The sequence below is a fragment of the Dendropsophus ebraccatus genome, chromosome 8, assembly GCF_027789765.1.
Source record: "Dendropsophus ebraccatus isolate aDenEbr1 chromosome 8, aDenEbr1.pat, whole genome shotgun sequence".
In the NCBI taxonomy this organism is placed as follows: domain Eukaryota; kingdom Metazoa; phylum Chordata; class Amphibia; order Anura; family Hylidae; genus Dendropsophus; species Dendropsophus ebraccatus.
This window is the reverse complement of record NC_091461.1, coordinates 109,700,721-109,717,788: the sequence shown is the minus strand read 5'-3', so window position 1 is coordinate 109,717,788 and position 17,068 is coordinate 109,700,721. Positions and strand designations below refer to the sequence as shown.

The following is a 17,068-nucleotide window of genomic DNA, read 5'->3' as shown; positions in this document are numbered from 1 at the left end:
AAATCAATTTATAGCTTACAATTAGAGATGAGCGAACCGGGTTCGGGTTCGAGTCGATCCGAACCCGAACGTTCGGTATTTGATTAGCTGGGGCTGCATAAAGCTCTAAGGTTGTCTGGAAAACATGGATACAGCCAATGACTATATCTATGTTTTCCACATAGCCTTCGGGCTTTATCCAACTTCAGCAGCCACCGCTAATCAAATGCCAAACCATCGAGTTCGGATGGACTCGAGCATGCTCCAGGTTCGCTCATCGCTACTTACAACCTGATTAATAAGGACTGGGATCAGACACCAAAGGTTGACTTGTCACTTCTTCCTGACCCCATGGAACGAAAAGCAGATACTATGTTGAAACACACATTTACTTCTGCAGCGTCTGGGGCTAAAGTCGCCTCAGCCTCAATCCTAGTGGCCAGAGCTCTCCGGATTTGGCTGAGTCAACTAACGGAAGACATACAAACAAAAGTGAGTAGAGATGATCTTCTTAAAGATGTGTCTTTGATGAAAGTAGCTACAGATTTTTTGTGTGACAGCAACATTGACAGTCTGAAATTCTCCTTGAGAGTCATGGCCTCATCAAATGTAGCCAGACGAGCCATATGGTTGAAGCAATGGGGTGGAGACACTGGCTTCAAGCATAATTTCTGCGCCTTGCCCTTCAACCCATCTTCTTTGTTTGGGCCTGAACTAAAAGACATCCTTAAAGCGTAACTGTCACATTTTTTTTAATTATAGAAATCAGTAGTATAAGCGATTTTAAGAAACTCTGTAATAGGTCTCATCAGCCAAAAAAGCCTCTTTCTGTACTCAAGAAGCAATCTCCCAGCCTCCCCCCTGACTTCTTATCTGTGCATTATCAGTCAAACACGTCTTCATTACAGAGAAGCCAGTGAAGACGGGCTCTGCTCTCTCCATTGTAAGCCTATGAAGGGGGGAGGGGCTGAGGGAGATGAGGGAGCAGGAAGAGGTGACATGAAGGTCAGCTGTTTGTAGACTCACTGGGCAGCTAAACTGCTAAATTCAGGTGTCAGAAAGGTCAGTGCTTATCTGTGAACTTACTGAGAGAAGATTGCAGGGTGTTGTGCTTTGCAAGACTGCTCCGTGCTCAGTCACTCCTAACAGCCGCTCCCCTCTCCATAGCCACATAATGGAGACAGAAATCCTGCTTCATCTGATGTGAGGGGGGAGGCTGGGAGATTGCTTTTTCAGTACAGAAGGAAACTCTTTTAGTACATAAAACCTATTACAAAGTTTCTTAAAATCGCTTGTACTTGTTGATATTTATTGTTTTCAGAAAAATGACCCTGAAATGACAGTTACGCTTTAAGTCTCTGAATGAGGATAAAGGGATACATTTTCCACAAGCAAATATATGTAAAATAGCTCTCACACCTCTTGAGCAAAGAGATGTCCCTTCAAGTCAAGGAGCCTTAGAACATAGACTGGGGATTTTATGGCAAGCCAAACAATCTCTCCAAAAGGAAAGATTTCCCATCTGCAGATAGCTATTTCAGGAGTAAGGAGAGTAACTACCCCTTTGACCCAGACAGCATTGACCTCCATAACACAAACATTCCCATATACCCACCGCCGCCAGGAATAAAAACACAAGACAACTTCTTCCTTTGCTGGGTGGAGATCGGCCACAGCTTTTATTAACTTTTCTTAACTTCCTTCGTAAACCGGCACTCTCCAGTGCCAACTCAAAACCGGACTAGCAGCCGTGGTATGCCACCGGCGGACTCCCGCCGTACATGTTTGGCTGCTCCCAACCATCAATCAGAATATTCAGGCCAAGCTGTGACTTACATAAACCTGCAAACAAACAATCAAGGTGAAAGAAATCTCCATTTCTCTTTTTTTTTTTTTTTTTAAACAAAAGCATAACAAAGGGAGGGAGGGAAAATTGCTAAGTGGTGCAGTGCAGTGGACCCGGGAACAGCTCTATTTATACAGGTACCCTCCTCTTTGCCCTGCGCAGCTTCCCATAGGCTAAAAAGACCGCCAAGGCTCAAGATTGGATACAGCAACAGTGATGAGGAAAGGAGGGAGGGAAGGAGAGAGGATAACATTAGTTAGAACTTAACCCATTCCTGGCGGCCATAAGCATACAGCCTACAAACTATGGAGAATGGCACATGCAGTTCGCCTGCGCCCTTCTTAATCAGTCGGGCCCGACACACAAGCAAATAAAAAGAAACCCAGTAAACCATATCAGAGTAGAGGGAGAAGTTCCCCTCGCAGACAGCTGTTTTTTCGTCCCTACAATAGACAAAATGGTTACAAGGTTAAAAAAGAACAAAACCCCTTCAGGAAGAAGCCCTTTAATGACAAGGGCTCCAATCTTTGACGCCACATCCACTCCTCCGGTTGGGGCAAGACTTTTAAGTTTTGCCAATTTCTGGTCCGTAACATCAACAGATGCCTGGGTAACATCAACAGTGACTAGAGGGTACTCAATAGAGTTCCAAAATATGCCTCCAAATCGTTTTATGGTGAACAGAAACGTAAGACCTGTGATCCTGGACTTATTACACCAGTTCATGCAGAAAAAGGCTCTAGAAGAGGTTCCAACATCCCATTGAGGCAGGGGGGTTTACTCACCGATTTTTTCAGTTCCAAAAGCCGTAGGAGATTGGCGTCTCGTCATCGATTTGACCTACCTACACCGCTACATACTGAAAAAAAACTTCAAGATGGAATCCATTCTGTTGGCCACAATGTCTATCCAGCAGGGAGATGTCTTAGCAAAGATAGATCTACGAGACACCTACTTGCACATCCCACTCCTCCAGACACACAGAAAATTCTTGCGCGTAGCAGTTCAAACTCAACAAGGAGTGACTCACCTGCAGTTTACTTGCCTGGCATTCGGGAGGGTGGGTTCAGACTGAGGAATTCTCGCGGAAAATGTCCGCGGAATTCCGTCAGCTGTCCGCCCACACGGGCGCGTGCCTTTCCGCCGGCTCCATAGACACCATTCTAAGGGCCAGCGTATTCTGTGATCCGCTGAAAGAAGTGACATGACACTTCTTTGAGCGTATAGCGGAATACGCCGGCCCATAGAATGGTGTCTATGGGGCCGGAGGAAAGGTGCCCAGATGAGCGGGCGGACAGCTGACGGAATTCCGTGGACATTGTCCGCGAGAATTTCGTAGTGTGAACCCGCCCTTAGACAGAAGGGCTTATCAGAAGAAGTAGTTAATACAACTCTAGCTTCTAGGAAGGTGAGCACCAGGAAGGTTTATTCAAGAGTGTGGTCCATTTATTCCTCATGGTGTAATTTCTGCAAAATGATTTCGACAAGGGCCTCAAACTAAACACATTGAAGGTACACCTTACAGCTATAAACGCTCATCTTGAAGGTGTCTTTACAGGAGTACCCCTAATCTCTCGCTTTTTGAGGGCCATCGCAAAATTAAGACCATGTTTTCATGACTCAGTACCATCCTGGCACCTATCTCTAGTTTTAAAGCTACTATGTCTATCACCCTTTGAACCATTAGAGTCAGCGGACATTAAATTCTTGTTATGGAAAACTTTGTTTCTGATAGCCATCACTTCCACCAGAAGAGTAAGTGAGCTTCAGGCCTTGTCTTGTAAAGAACCATACCTACGTGTATTAGAAGACGCTGTCATATTGCGTACCATGTCAGGGTTCCTCCCTAAAGTATCCTCAACCTCTAACTTAAGCCAAGAAATTGTCCTTCCAGTTTTAAAAGAAGACTTGAATCTACATCTATTGGATGTGAAGCGTGCTATTTCTGTTTATCTTGAAAAAACAGCAAGCTGTAGAGAATCTGAAGCGCTATTTGTTCAGTTTGCTTCGGCTAACCGAATTTCCTGGAGTCCGGAGGCAGCACAATAATCCCTCCCATTATGTCATTGCTACAAACTGTACGTAGATCTGAGGTCCTAGCTAAACCTTATAGGGCAGGTTTCTACACTGATTGGATAACTAATTATTCTGTTTGTATTGCTAGGAATAATTACTCTTCTATCCGGGTGGATCCAGTTAACCCTTGGTGTGCTGCCTCCAGACTCCAGGAAATTTTCAGCATATATATATATATATATATATATATATATATATATATATATATATATATGAGGTTGGTGCAGAGTGCTCACTTACACTGGTGGATTTACTACTATTTTTACTTTTGTTGCTGCTGAATTTGTCCATCAGACCCCGATATTGCATTTGCTCTAGCTTATTTTTTATTTTTATTTTTTTAATAAAGGAGCAATTTTAACAAGCGTATACTGCCTCGTGTTCATAAGCAATATCTGATGAGCAATAAAACAACATTCTTTTTGTACCTTTGGTGTGTTTCTGTCTGATAGTAAGAAAAGGGCCTTTTCATGCAGAAACAGCGCCTCCAATAAGCATAGGCTGTGTCTGGTATTGCAGTTCTGCCCATGCAAGAGAATATTTCAATACCTGACACAGCCCATGTAAATAGTGGCGCTGTTATAGTGTCCAAAAAGATGCATGCTGATTACACATTCAGGAATATATCAAAAATTATGTAGAAAGGCCACAAATTACTCAGGTTTGCTACAGTGTTTTGTCAAAACCATAACTAAATCCCCCCCCCCCAATTGTAACTTATTTCTTCTATTTCACCAACAAGTTGTTGTTTTTTTTACTTGTTGTGTTGCTGCCATCTAGTGGCGATATAAAGATATTACAGGCTGATTGCGGAAACACTATTAAAAAAGCATCGGTCCTCAGCTTTTGAATTTAGGTTTGGCCCCATTGGCATAGGTGTATAACATCCAGCCCTGACCAATACAATCGCCTTTACCAACATCCATGATAGAATGGGCTGTTCTATAGAGCACAATGCTGTAATGGGAACCAACACTGTAACAAGCCAGTTCCTGACATTTCTTCCTCCATCAGTGGTGCAGGTGTTGAGGATTCATTGGAGACTGCATAATATTACAGAGCGGGGTCACTGAGTGCTGAGGAGCATAGAACATAAGTTACAAACACTGCTGACTCCATTACTGCAGAGATCGAACCTCATCTGGCATCAGCACAAAGACTGCCCACTGGGAGCCTAATGGCTGAGGAGCTGCATGCAAGCCTCACATCACCACACACAATGTCCGGAGTCAGATGGAGCTGTGTAAAGCCGCCACCACTGGACTCAGGAGTAGAGAAGACATTGTCTGGGCAGTGACAAATCCCAACCCCCACAAACGTGTTCTGGATGAATAATTGCCTATGGATTTATGTTCACATACTGTATTTGTAAACTACAAACTTTGGCCTATGTGCCAGGAAAGCTTCCAGCAACAACCATGGAGTATTTACCAGTAAGCAGACTGCTATGTACCAGAAGACTTTCGTTTTATTGGCATCTACAGGTCACAGATTCAGCTGTTTACTGTGTGATGAGAAAGAATGCTATAAATTTGTATATGAGCCTGAAAACAGGGCCGGCTGCTGCATAGAGGGGGCTACTACACTGTGATGTAATGGACAGGCTTATATAGACTCCTGTGTTTCTGGCCTTATAGTTGGAGAATGCAAGTAGAAGGACACAGATTACAGATTTCCAAAAAAGCATTTTGCAAGTCATTTAATTATTAGACATTTATTGGGAGTTTCAGAGGTGACTGTCTTTTTAATATTTCTACTTTTTTCAGTACAATTTTATTTTTTCGTTTTCGAATTAGTCTACGTAAATTGTTATTTATCCTGTACTGATCCTGAGTTACATCCTGGATTATACTCCAGAGCTGCACTCACTATTCTGCTGGTGGGGTCACTGTGTACATACATTACATTACTTATCCTGTACTGATCCTGAGTTACATCCTGGACTATACTCCAGAGCTGTACTCACTATTCTGCTGGCGGGGTCACTGTGTACATACATTATATTACTTATCCTGTACTGATCCTGAGTTACATCCTGGATTATACTCCAGAGTCTCCAGAGCTGTACTCACTATTCTGCTGGTGGGGTCATACATTGCATACTACAGCTACCGAGGGTGTTGTCACAAATCTGGAACTGCAAAGCTGAGTTCCCATTATGCTGCTAATGTTTTGAATTAGTACAATATATATAACATTTGCAACGTCTTTTACATCTTTGTTCAAAAAACATTTGGCCAGTAGTTGGCGCTAGACTAGAGAGTTTTGTATTTCTGAACTGGACAATTTGTCAGTGTTAGGGTATATTCACACGGACGGGCTCGCAGCGAGATTCTCGCTGCGAGCCCGGCAGGTCCTGGCAGTTCCTATACACTACATACTTGCTGCGGTCTAAACGACCGCAGCGAGTATGTAATTATACCACCCTTAACCCCTTCTGCTCCCCCGCTGTAAGCATACTTTACCTGTCCTCGCTGCACGGGTCCAGCGTCCTGCTCTCCCGCCCGGCCAATCAGTGGCTGCGGCTGGGCAACACACTGATTGGCCGGACAGGAGAGCAGGACGCCGGACCCGTGCAGCGAGGACAGGTAAAGTATATACACAGCGGGGGAGCAGAAGGGGTTAAGGGTGGTATAATTACATACTCGCTGCGGTCGTTTAGACCGCAGCAAGTATGTAGTGTATGGGAACTGCCAGGACCTGCCGGACTCGCAGCAAGAATCTCGCTGCGAGCCCGCCCGTGTGAATATACCTTAAACCTTTTTGATGGACGATGCATCAGTAGATTTATCAAAGGGTGTAAAATATCCTCCAGTGTAAACTGTCCACAGCGGCCAATCATAGCTCCTCTATCGTTTTACCAGAGCTGAAATTGGTTGCTGTGGGCACATTAGAACAATAGAACAATACATTTGTTAAAACAATACATTTTTTAATAATAAATATAGTTTATTTAATAAAAACCATATCTGGTGTCACAACAAATGTTGCTATAAATATTACCACCTTTAGGTCTCCATGGTTACAGACTACAAACAAACCTTGTGTTGTATGATCTGGCAGTCACCTCCGCTAAGGGCTCGTTCCCACTGAGGAAAGGTAGCGGAATTCCGCGACGAAATTGTCCACCGCGGAATGCCGTTAGCCTCCCGCTCATAATGGGAGTCTATGGGAGGCGCGCGCTCCTGCCCTGTCCGCGCTGAAGAATGAACATGTTCATTCTTCAGCGCGGACAGGGCAGGAGCGTGCGCCTCCCATAGACTCCCATTATGAGCGGGAGGCTAACGGCATTCCGCGGCGGACAATTCCGTCGCGGAATTCCGCTACCTTTCCTCAGTGGGAACGGGGCCTAAGTCTCCTACAATAGATAGGTCTAGGATTCACACAGCTTTTTGGCTTCCATGCAAAGTATCAGTTTACAATAAAAAATGGTCTGGGTACATATACACTGACTTATATAGTTGTAGTGTGGTACCCTACTGCGTTCAGCTAAACACATACCTTCCTCCTCTGCAACACTGGCGCTCTAAGGAGCTATTAGCAGGTTAGATTTATCTAACCTGCTGATAGTTCCCCTTTAAGTGATGGGGCAGGGAGTCAGTGGCTCCCTGCTCCATCAAATTTTTTTAATTGTACATTGATACAGTCAAAGTGTACCGGTACTTCCGGATTTACAGAGGAACTCACTGCTGATCCAGCAGCAGGTGCCATGACAGGTATGTGGTGTTCCACCACTGGTGTTTTTTACCTTGGCCCCTGTAGGAGGAGTTAACCTGTGTAGAAAGTGAGTCAGTTTTAGACAAGTTTTCAGTGAGAGAGGACACAACAAAACTAGTTCCTGTGGAAGTCAAGCCAGGGCCTGGCTTTGGAAAGGACCCCTGAAAGGGACCACAGACAGTAACAGAGACTTTCTTTATTCAAGCAACTACCACAGTAATGCAGTGCTTATTTCACCTTAGGGGAGAGAAGCCACCTAGGATCATCCTAGTCGACACCAGAAACCCATCTAAAAGGTGAAACAAGAGGAACCGACCCCAGTAGGACAAAGCTACCAGAATAGGTCTACGCATCCTACTGCGCAGTGCAAGACGACCGGGTAATCTTAGAAGTCTGCTACACCGAGATAACTGACTGTCCTGCTACCCAGCTAGGATGGGTTCTATGCAACTAGGGGGTAGAAGGCGGTCAGACTATAGTCTATATGTGAGTACGAGTATCACTTACTTCTTCTTATCTACATTTCCGTACCGGCAGAGTACAGATTCTACATTGGGCTGGGCTCCTCTGGCAACTCCTCTCCTCTTCACCAAGCACTTACTTCTAAAAGCACTAGTTTATTCTACTCTCAGCAACCACCTTTGTCAAGATTTGCTTTACCTGTTTTAAGTGTACTGTTCACCTGCAATGTTGTTCAGTAAAGTGTTCTATTTTTGTACGAACAGGACTTTGCCTCATATCTGCACCCACACACACCACCGTACACCTTGGGTTATTTTTCCCCTTCTCTATGGGTGGCGTTACCAACATCGCAGTTGGGTCTACTACCACTCCAGGTTGCCGTGACAAGTGCCCAAGGGACCCGCAACACTGCCGGAGGTTACCGACCATTTGGGGACAACGTACTGGCCAAAACTGGTACCAACATCACACCTGTGTACTACTATAGTACTAGCGTCACGAATAACAACACTGGCCGAGTACAAGACAGCTACCACAGGTACACTTTAAAAGAGTTGATCGGCCAGGGATCTGTGCCACACCCTCTGCGATAGCTATCATTATGCCACTGCTATTATATAGGAATTGTAGTGGCCCTTTTACATGGGGTCTAAAGCTGATGTCAGTGTGGCCCTTCGGTCCTTTGTGTGTGGCCCCTGGTTTTGAAACAATACAATAAAAAATAAAAAAGTAAAAATCCTGCTCTGTCGCTGTTTTCAGAAGATTCCTGTCGTCCTGAGCTTCTCTATTCAGTGAATTCATTAATAAATGATGAAGGCGCCGCTCTTCCCTATGAATATGGAAATCTGCCTCTAATTAGCCCAGGGAATGGCAGGAACTGGAGTTTGTTTGCAATGTAATAAACATCAACAAGTTCATCACCTCAAAGGAAATTCTGATTCCTTAGAGGAAACTGCTAAGTCAGAACCCAATCCATAATCTCTGGCCTCCCATGGACATACACAGGATCCGTAGCCCTTCAATACATATACCATACATGCTATAGGCCAGGGATGGGGAGCCTTTGGCTCTCTAGCTGCTGCAAAACTACAATTCCCATCATGCCTGGACAGCCAAAGCTAAAGCTTTGGCTGTACAGGCACGATGGGAATTGTAGTTTTGCAACAGCTGGAGTACTCCACTCTTGCTATAGGCCCATACCACCTCCATACACTCCCATTGAGGCTACAGATTTGTGGATGCAATTGATATTTGGCGCAATTATCCCCCCCCATGCCGGCATACAATGGCGTCACTGGTGTTATTATGTATCTATGGACCGATTACCCAAACAATCGCTTCCTATACAGGAGCAGTAAGGATTAGGAGCAGGTACATGGGCTCTATATATAGAAGCACCTTGCCCGGGGATGACATCATGGCCGACGTGCTGCTTTTGCACATGGAATCTGACATTTGACTTATGTAAATACAGCTGGGGCAGATCAAACACAGGAGCAGAAAGAGGCCGGGGCGGATGGCAGCTGTAATATACGGCTATTATACTATGGTGGTGGTGACGTAGCTGGAGGCTTGTAGTGGGCGTCAGTCCTGGGGGGATCCTTGGGCTCCTTATGAGACATGAGAGAGATATTACTATATGTGGGTGGTGTGGAGGCCCACTCATATATCATAATGATAGCACAGTGATATATACACAATGTGGGAGATTTATCAAACATGGTGTAAAGTGAAACTAGCTCAGTCGCCCCTAGCAACCAATCAGATTCCACTTTCTATTCCTCACAGACACTTTGGAAAATGAAAGATGGAATCTGATTGGTTGCTAGGGGCAACTGGGCCAGTTTCACTTTACACAATGTTTGATAAATCTCCCCCATTATTACTATGCAAATAATACCTCTATATTATAGAGAGAGAGAGTGGTCTCCAGCTGTTTATAAACTACAACTCCCAGCATGGCTTGCCAACCGAATAGCTCTTCAGCTATGGCTAAACTACAACTTCCAGCATGCCCTATCAGGAAAATTTTGCTCCAGTCATTTCAAACCTACAACTCCCAGCATGCCCTGACAGCCATATAGCTCCCCAGCTGTTGCACTACCACAGTTCTCATCATGGCCCAGTTGCTCCCAGTTGTTGCTAAATTACAACTCCCAGCATGCCCTAACAACTGAATTGCTCTCAATCTGTTGCATAACACGGAGCGGGCAGACAGCGGGAATCTGATGCCGAGCGTTCGGGTTCATACGAACCCGAACCTCGGAGGGTTCGGACCATCCCTACTTATACCTATGAGCCAAGCCTTGGATAACTAGTGTTGAGCGAACCTGTCAAAATTTTAAGTTTGGCAACGTCACCCGAACCTGAACGCTCGGTCTTTGCTTCACCGTAGCTGCAGAAAATGGATGCATCCAAACATTGAGCGTTCGGGTTCAGATAACGTTGCCAAACCCGAACATTTTGACAGGTCTGCTCAACACTCACCTTAACCGCCATCATCTCAATAAAAGTAGGGTTACCCAGCCGCACAACATGAAGACCACACTGTGTTGCACTGCGACCTGGCATCTAATGATTGCCAGTGCATTGGCGTATAATGCGATCATGACATCATCCAAATTAGATGGATTATTGGTCATGTGACTCTGTACTCACGGCTTAGATGCAATTTTCTGTTGCATGCCACTTGTCGCCATTATGCACGCACCCATCTGTGATATAATGCTGTGTTGCATATAGTATATAGTGCTAGTACAGTAGTATATAGCAGTAGCATATGGCCTTGTTTTGCACCACATCACTCTTAAAGGTCACGTTCAGGTTAAACCTTTGTCATGGAAAAAGCACTTAGTCATCTCACCTGGTTCCCTTCTTCCATGGCACAGGTGGCGGTGGGGGGAGGCCTGACCTATGAGGCTCTACACCCCATCCCAGATGTGCACAGATAGGTGAGGATAGAGCAACAACAAGCCTCCTCACTGACAGGCTCCAGGGACCTCCTCGCCTTTGTGTTTCCATGAAGAGCAATGCTGCATTAACCCGCTGCCTGATGCAAGCCGCTGCAAGTCATCATCCAGCCCTGCTCCCCCCACCATCTCCAGCACTCACACTGTTAATCCAATTCTCCTTCTGCAGCTGCATGAATGGGATGTTCCACTTCAGAAAAACATGAATGAAACCCAGGGGGGGACTCTATGCAATGACATGACCTGCATGCAGCAGTGTGCAGGTGGGATGAGTACTGCTGCCCTCACTATATCTGCATTGCCTTATGTCCTATATGTCCTCATTCATCTATAGGGCAATATAAGTAACTATTGTGTCTGTGCTTGGATTCTCGTACGCAGCTCCCCCTATACGAGGCCTGTGAGATGGAGCGGTCCTTCCCTGGGTTTTGTAAGAGGATCAGGTACCACCTTGCAGTTTGTATCCCAGCACCCACCGATCTCTGCAGGTAAGTGACAATGTGCATTGCATGCGTATAAGATGGGGGGTAATAAGGCTGTAAGAGCCAAAGCGCTCTGTATGGCAGCAGGTAGTGGATGTCCCTTAAAGGGATGTCACATGTCAGGCGGTCTCTCTGGATTACATACATTGGGGGCTTTATAGTCGCTGGCGTCTATCGGTACTCCAGGGATATAGTATGGTTACAATGGAATCCGAGTGTTTGTAAATGGGGGCTCTGTGCCTTTAAAAGTTGTAAAGCAGTCAGCATGGTGTCTGATCAGTACAGTCAGTGACGGAGACCAGGACAGACAATGGGATGAGTAACACCGTATAGGACTGCTTTCCATCCTCTATAGCAGTGAAGGATGGGGGGCTCATCACTAATGGCCATCATAGGGTCCGGCTGCACCGATGCATGGCTGACGTAGTGACGGCAGTGATTGCAACAAGGTGCCACACAATGCTGCAGTAAAGCGATCCTATTGGTGACATCACCTGGCATGGCTATATATATATATATATATATATATGTGTGTAGGTCTATTCTACATCTATGGAAAATCTACAATTATTTCATAATATTATGTTATAATTATAACATAGTATAAATTTTATTTTATGGTGGCTGATAGATGAGATTTCTACCAATCTCTTCCACTTTGTAACATGCTGCGTATTTTTTGTAAGTGATGCCTCTACAAAAAATCTGCAGTGTATCCTCGCAGTGTGAATGTGTGCTAACCATGGCCAGATTTACCATCCACCCCCTTTTCCCTGCTTACTGCTAACAGTCCCCATCTGTCAGGACCTAAAACTGCCCATACACCATCAATAGCTGTTAGACAAAGGTTCATGTGTTTTCAGCAAAGGGGGGTGGGGGATTGCTTATCTATCCAAGAACAGTGGGGGCAGATAGTGGAAATCCAACATGGCTGATCCTTCTGTCCACCAAAATCACCTGTGAAGGGGTGATTCAGGAGGCCCAAAAAAATTTTAGACAGTTGGTTAGACCCGCTGCATAAAGTGCTTGGCACGGAGGAAAAGAATTTTAAGTCAACTGGTGTCAGAAAATTACACAGATTTGTAAATCTCAAGTCTTCCAGTGCTTATCAGCTGATGTATGTTCTGAATTTTATTCAGTCTGACACAGTGCTCTTTGCTGCCTCCTCTGTCCAAGTCAGGAACTGTTCAGAGCAGTAGCAAATCCCTATAGAAAACCTCTCCTGCTCTGGACAGTTCCTGACATGGACAGAGGTGGCAGCAGAGAGCAGTGTGTCAGACTGGAAAGGATACACCACTTCCTGCAGAACATAAAGCAGCTGATAAGTACTGGAAGACTAAAGACTTTTAAATAGCAGTAATAGTTTACAAATCTGTACAGCTTTCTAAAACTAGTTAATTTAAATACAGTTTATTTTCCCCTCGGGAGTACCCCTTTAAGACCGCCTTCTTATATATATATACATTCACCAATAGTCACATGATATCGGCAACATCACATGGCTATTGGTGGACACATGGGGACAGGGTTTCGGCCTTGTGTTCCTTACGAATGCAGGTTAGGGTCAGCTTCACACTAGGGCTGGGCGATATGGCCTAAAATTTATATCACGATATAATTTGATGCATGCACGATATAACGATATATCACGATATATCAATTTTTTTGTGTGTGTATAGAAATTACAACACTTTAAGAATTTTTTAAGATGTGTATTGTATAACAGATCTTTTTCCTTGTGCCAGTTATCACCCCCCCTTGCCAGTCATCAGCCCCCCTTGCCAGTCATCAGCCTTCCCCTGTGCCAGTCATCAGTCCTCCCCTGTGCCAGTTATCAGCCCCGCCTTTCCAGTTATCAGCCCCCCTTGCCAGTTATCAGCCCCCCTTGCCAGTTATCAGCCCCCCGTTGCCAGTCATCAGCCCCCCCCCCCTAGTGCCAGTCATCTCCCCCTGCCCTATGCCATCATCAGCTTTCCCTATGTGCCAGCCAAGCCCCATGCCATTGCCACATCTTGTCCCCCCAGCCAGGGCCATCATAAGCCCCATGCCATAGCCATCTGCACCCCCCCGACCCCTCTGCTACTTACCATTCCTGCAGGGCTGGCTGATGGAGTCCGCGAGGCGAGACGGGCCGCGTCTTCTTCCCAGCATGCACTGGGAGAGACCTGACGTCACATGCATCGTCCGCTAGCGCGCTGACGATGCGTGGACGGAAGGCCCTGCAGCGTGGTACCACGGAGCAGTAAGTGAGAAGCGTATTCACTACCGCTCTGTGGGCATGTATCGCGATATGACGATATGCCGAAAATCTATATTGTCATCCAAATTGATGACGATATTTTTGCATATCGTTCATATCGCCCAGCCCTACTTCACACTAATAAAAAAAAGCCATATCTGCCATACCATGGTGCTAGATGTTAGCTGGGAGTCAATGGGAAAATATGAAAAACTATACCCCTATTGTGACTTTGTTTTTGGGGGAAAAAAAAATAACATTTAAAGGGGTATTCTTATTTTAGCTACTATAGTTAGACTTGTAGGATTGACAAGTTAAATATTTTTGCAAATACGTTCATTTAGCAAACTCTCCTCCTTCTCCTCATATGCTGCTTTTTACCTTCCATTGCTGATGGCTCATTGTCTAGGATACCGGCCACCACTCTGCTCTAAAATCAGTGGTCTGGTTTGTGTATATATAACTACAGTAAAACTTAGAAGACCAACTGTCAACAATGGGAGGGGAAAATGAAATGAATGAAGTCTTAGGGTGTGTTTGTACAGACAGATTTATCTGAGAGATTTTTGAAGCCAAAGCCAGAAATAAACTATAACCAGAGACCAGGTCATAAAGGAAAGACTGAGATCTCTCCTCTTTTCAAATCCATTCCTGGCTTTGACTTCAAAAATTTGTCAGACAAATCTCTGTGTGTGAAGGAAATCCAATGATAATTGATTCCCACACAATCTGGCCCAATGCTGCACAGTTGGGAATATGGATGACTGATCTTGTCAACATGGCCAGCATACACCCTTGCAACTGTAGATGTCCCAGGTGCTGTCTCGATTGAGACCACTCTAAATACAAGACAATTCACACTGGGAAGTTTTTATATTTTCTACTCCAAACTATAACTTGTATATGTCATTTTCACCTGTTTTTCCATTTGCAGTTGTCCCTGAGATAGGGGGTGTAGACTAGCTGCTATGATGTCTCCCGTACACTGCGCTCACAGAAAAGAAGATCCTGGCTCCCTGATTTTATATAGCACACCATCAGAAGCAGCAGCAGTATTGAGGACATTATAGAGCAGTACTGAGCAGTGTAAGCTGTGTATCCAGCGCTAAGGGAGATATAACACTTACGAGAGCTTTCAGCAGCTTCTCTGAATGTGTCTCTGGAGCTCTCCCTAGACTTGGATGGGCAGCTGTAACCTGATCCTTCAGTGAGCTGATCTGCATACAGACATTGTATTTTTTAGAAAAATGTCATATGAAATGGTCAGATTTGTTGTAGATTCTCCTAAAAATAGGAGCTTGTAGAAATAGATGTGCTGCTTGCAGAAGCATCCACATTCACCTGAATGGAACAACTTTTCAGTTGCAGAAATGTGTGAATTTACCCTTATAATGTTGTTTGCAAGGTGTAATGTCCAATATCCCATACACTTTATTGGAAGACAGAAGAAGTATATAATTTAACTCTGACTTCCCGATCCTTATTTTCCTATGGTGTATCATGCACCGATACATACACTAGATGGCACCAAGCCTCTAATCTTGCCTGTGCCATTCAAAACCAGTATAAAAATATATATATGGAGAAGGGAGGGAGCTTTTGATTCCATCCGGCTGAGCCGTCTGTGAGAGATGTAGTAGTCAAACCTCCTCCAGACCGCAGGAAGACTAGGAGCCAACACTGTGCTCAGGCAAGGTAAGCTCCCTGTCGTCCGTCTGGCACGTCCACCCTAGTACGGAGCATCTGTCATTGACATCTGAGGATCCGACCAAAGATGTAATTATGTCATAATCTGGTCCTGTCGCATCCTGACTAGTGCACTTCCACTCTCTTAGGATTGTACTATCGCCAGGAGATCTGACAAACCTCACTGTGTAGATGTGATGCCGTGCCTCTTACGTCCTCTATCATCTGTCTGTTTTTTGCAGAAATATCAGGTTTCCTCCTACGTTGTCTGAACTGTTTGCAATATTCCTCAACAGGTGTCCGTGCTATCTCGGCATGTAACTGCTGACAGTCTTTGCCTATCTACCCAAAGCCTTCTACGCCTTCAGAGAAGACTACTTGAAAGCAAGATGCCAGAGCAAAGCAACGACTACCGGGTGGTGGTCTTTGGGGCGGCTGGAGTTGGGAAAAGTTCCCTGGTTCTTCGTTTCGTACGAGGAACTTTTCGAGAAACCTACATCCCCACCATAGAAGATACCTACAGGCAGGTGATAAGCTGCGATAAGAACATCTGCACCCTACAGATCACCGACACCACCGGAAGCCACCAGTTTCCAGCCATGCAAAGGTTGTCCATCTCCAAGGGTCACGCTTTCATCTTGGTCTACTCCGTCACCAGCAAGCAGTCCATGGAGGAGCTAAAGCCGATCTATGACCAGATCTGTCAGATCAAAGGAGACACACACAGCATTCCCATCATGTTGGTTGGCAATAAGAGCGATGAGTCTCTACGGGAGATCCAGACCTCTGAAGGGGACAGCTTGGCCAGCAAGTGGAAGTGTTCCTTCATGGAGACTTCCGCCAAACTCAACTACAACGTCCAGGAATTGTTCCAAGAACTTTTAAACTTGGAGAAGAGAAGAACTGTAAGTCTTCAGGTGGCCGGGAAGAAGTCCAGGCAGCAGAAGAAGAAGGAGAAGCTGAAAGGAAAATGTTCTATAATGTAGGGCGACCCTCTATTGGCCATTGCATGAGGCAATCAAGACTTTCTCGGACATTAAAACTCACTTTTAGGTTTGGACTACTTTGTGGAAAGTGGTGCCAAGACTTTGTGGCATCGTGGTTACTGATACTATAGCAATGGTGTTTTTATTATTATTTTTTTGTTTTTGTTTGTTTTGGTCCCTCCCTTGGCAGCCCAGTAATTTCTGCCGCCAGGCTGCCCGCATGTCCATTTCGCTCTGTCTTTTGAAGTGCATTTTTCGCATCTGACCACAAGCTCCATCGTGATGGCAAAGGGTTACACGTTGCGTCTGTATCGGCAATGTGAGGTTTGTTGGTTGATGACTGACTGCAGATTACACAGAACTACAGTATTTGTGTAACACTTGCATGCCAGGGTGACTATGGATAGGATATGCTGCTGTAAATTAAAAATTGTATTCATACGTTCACCATTGTGTGTTGTTGTTGTTGTTGTTGTTTTTGCTATGTTTTATGTGTTGCATATTGTGCTTTTTTGTGGTGTTTATAGCTCAGCTCTATTCACTGCAGTGAAACTGAGATGCAATACCACAAACAGACAAGAGGACAAGAGTGGCGCTGTTTCTGGAAATTTGCATGGAAATCCTAT

At 45.0% G+C, this 17,068-nt stretch overlaps 2 protein-coding genes across 2 annotated transcripts in view; both read left to right on the top strand.

Moving 5' to 3' along the window:
• Positions 1–11,486, top strand: part of LOC138798817 (protein wntless homolog B-like) — a 44,999-nt gene extending 33,513 nt beyond the window's left edge. The window contains exon 12 of the mRNA XM_069979422.1: positions 11,431–11,486. Coding sequence (XP_069835523.1) covers positions 11,431–11,453 — 23 coding nt within the window. The 3' untranslated portion in view covers positions 11,454–11,486. The remainder of the gene's footprint in view (positions 1–11,430) is intronic.
• Positions 11,487–15,844: 4,358 nt separating this feature from the next.
• Positions 15,845–16,854, top strand: DIRAS3 (DIRAS family GTPase 3). The gene has a single exon (XM_069979425.1). The coding sequence runs from the start codon at positions 15,846–15,848 to the stop codon at positions 16,440–16,442; it is 597 nt and encodes a 198-aa protein (XP_069835526.1). The 5' UTR covers position 15,845; the 3' UTR covers positions 16,443–16,854.
• Positions 16,855–17,068: the final 214 nt, after the last annotated feature.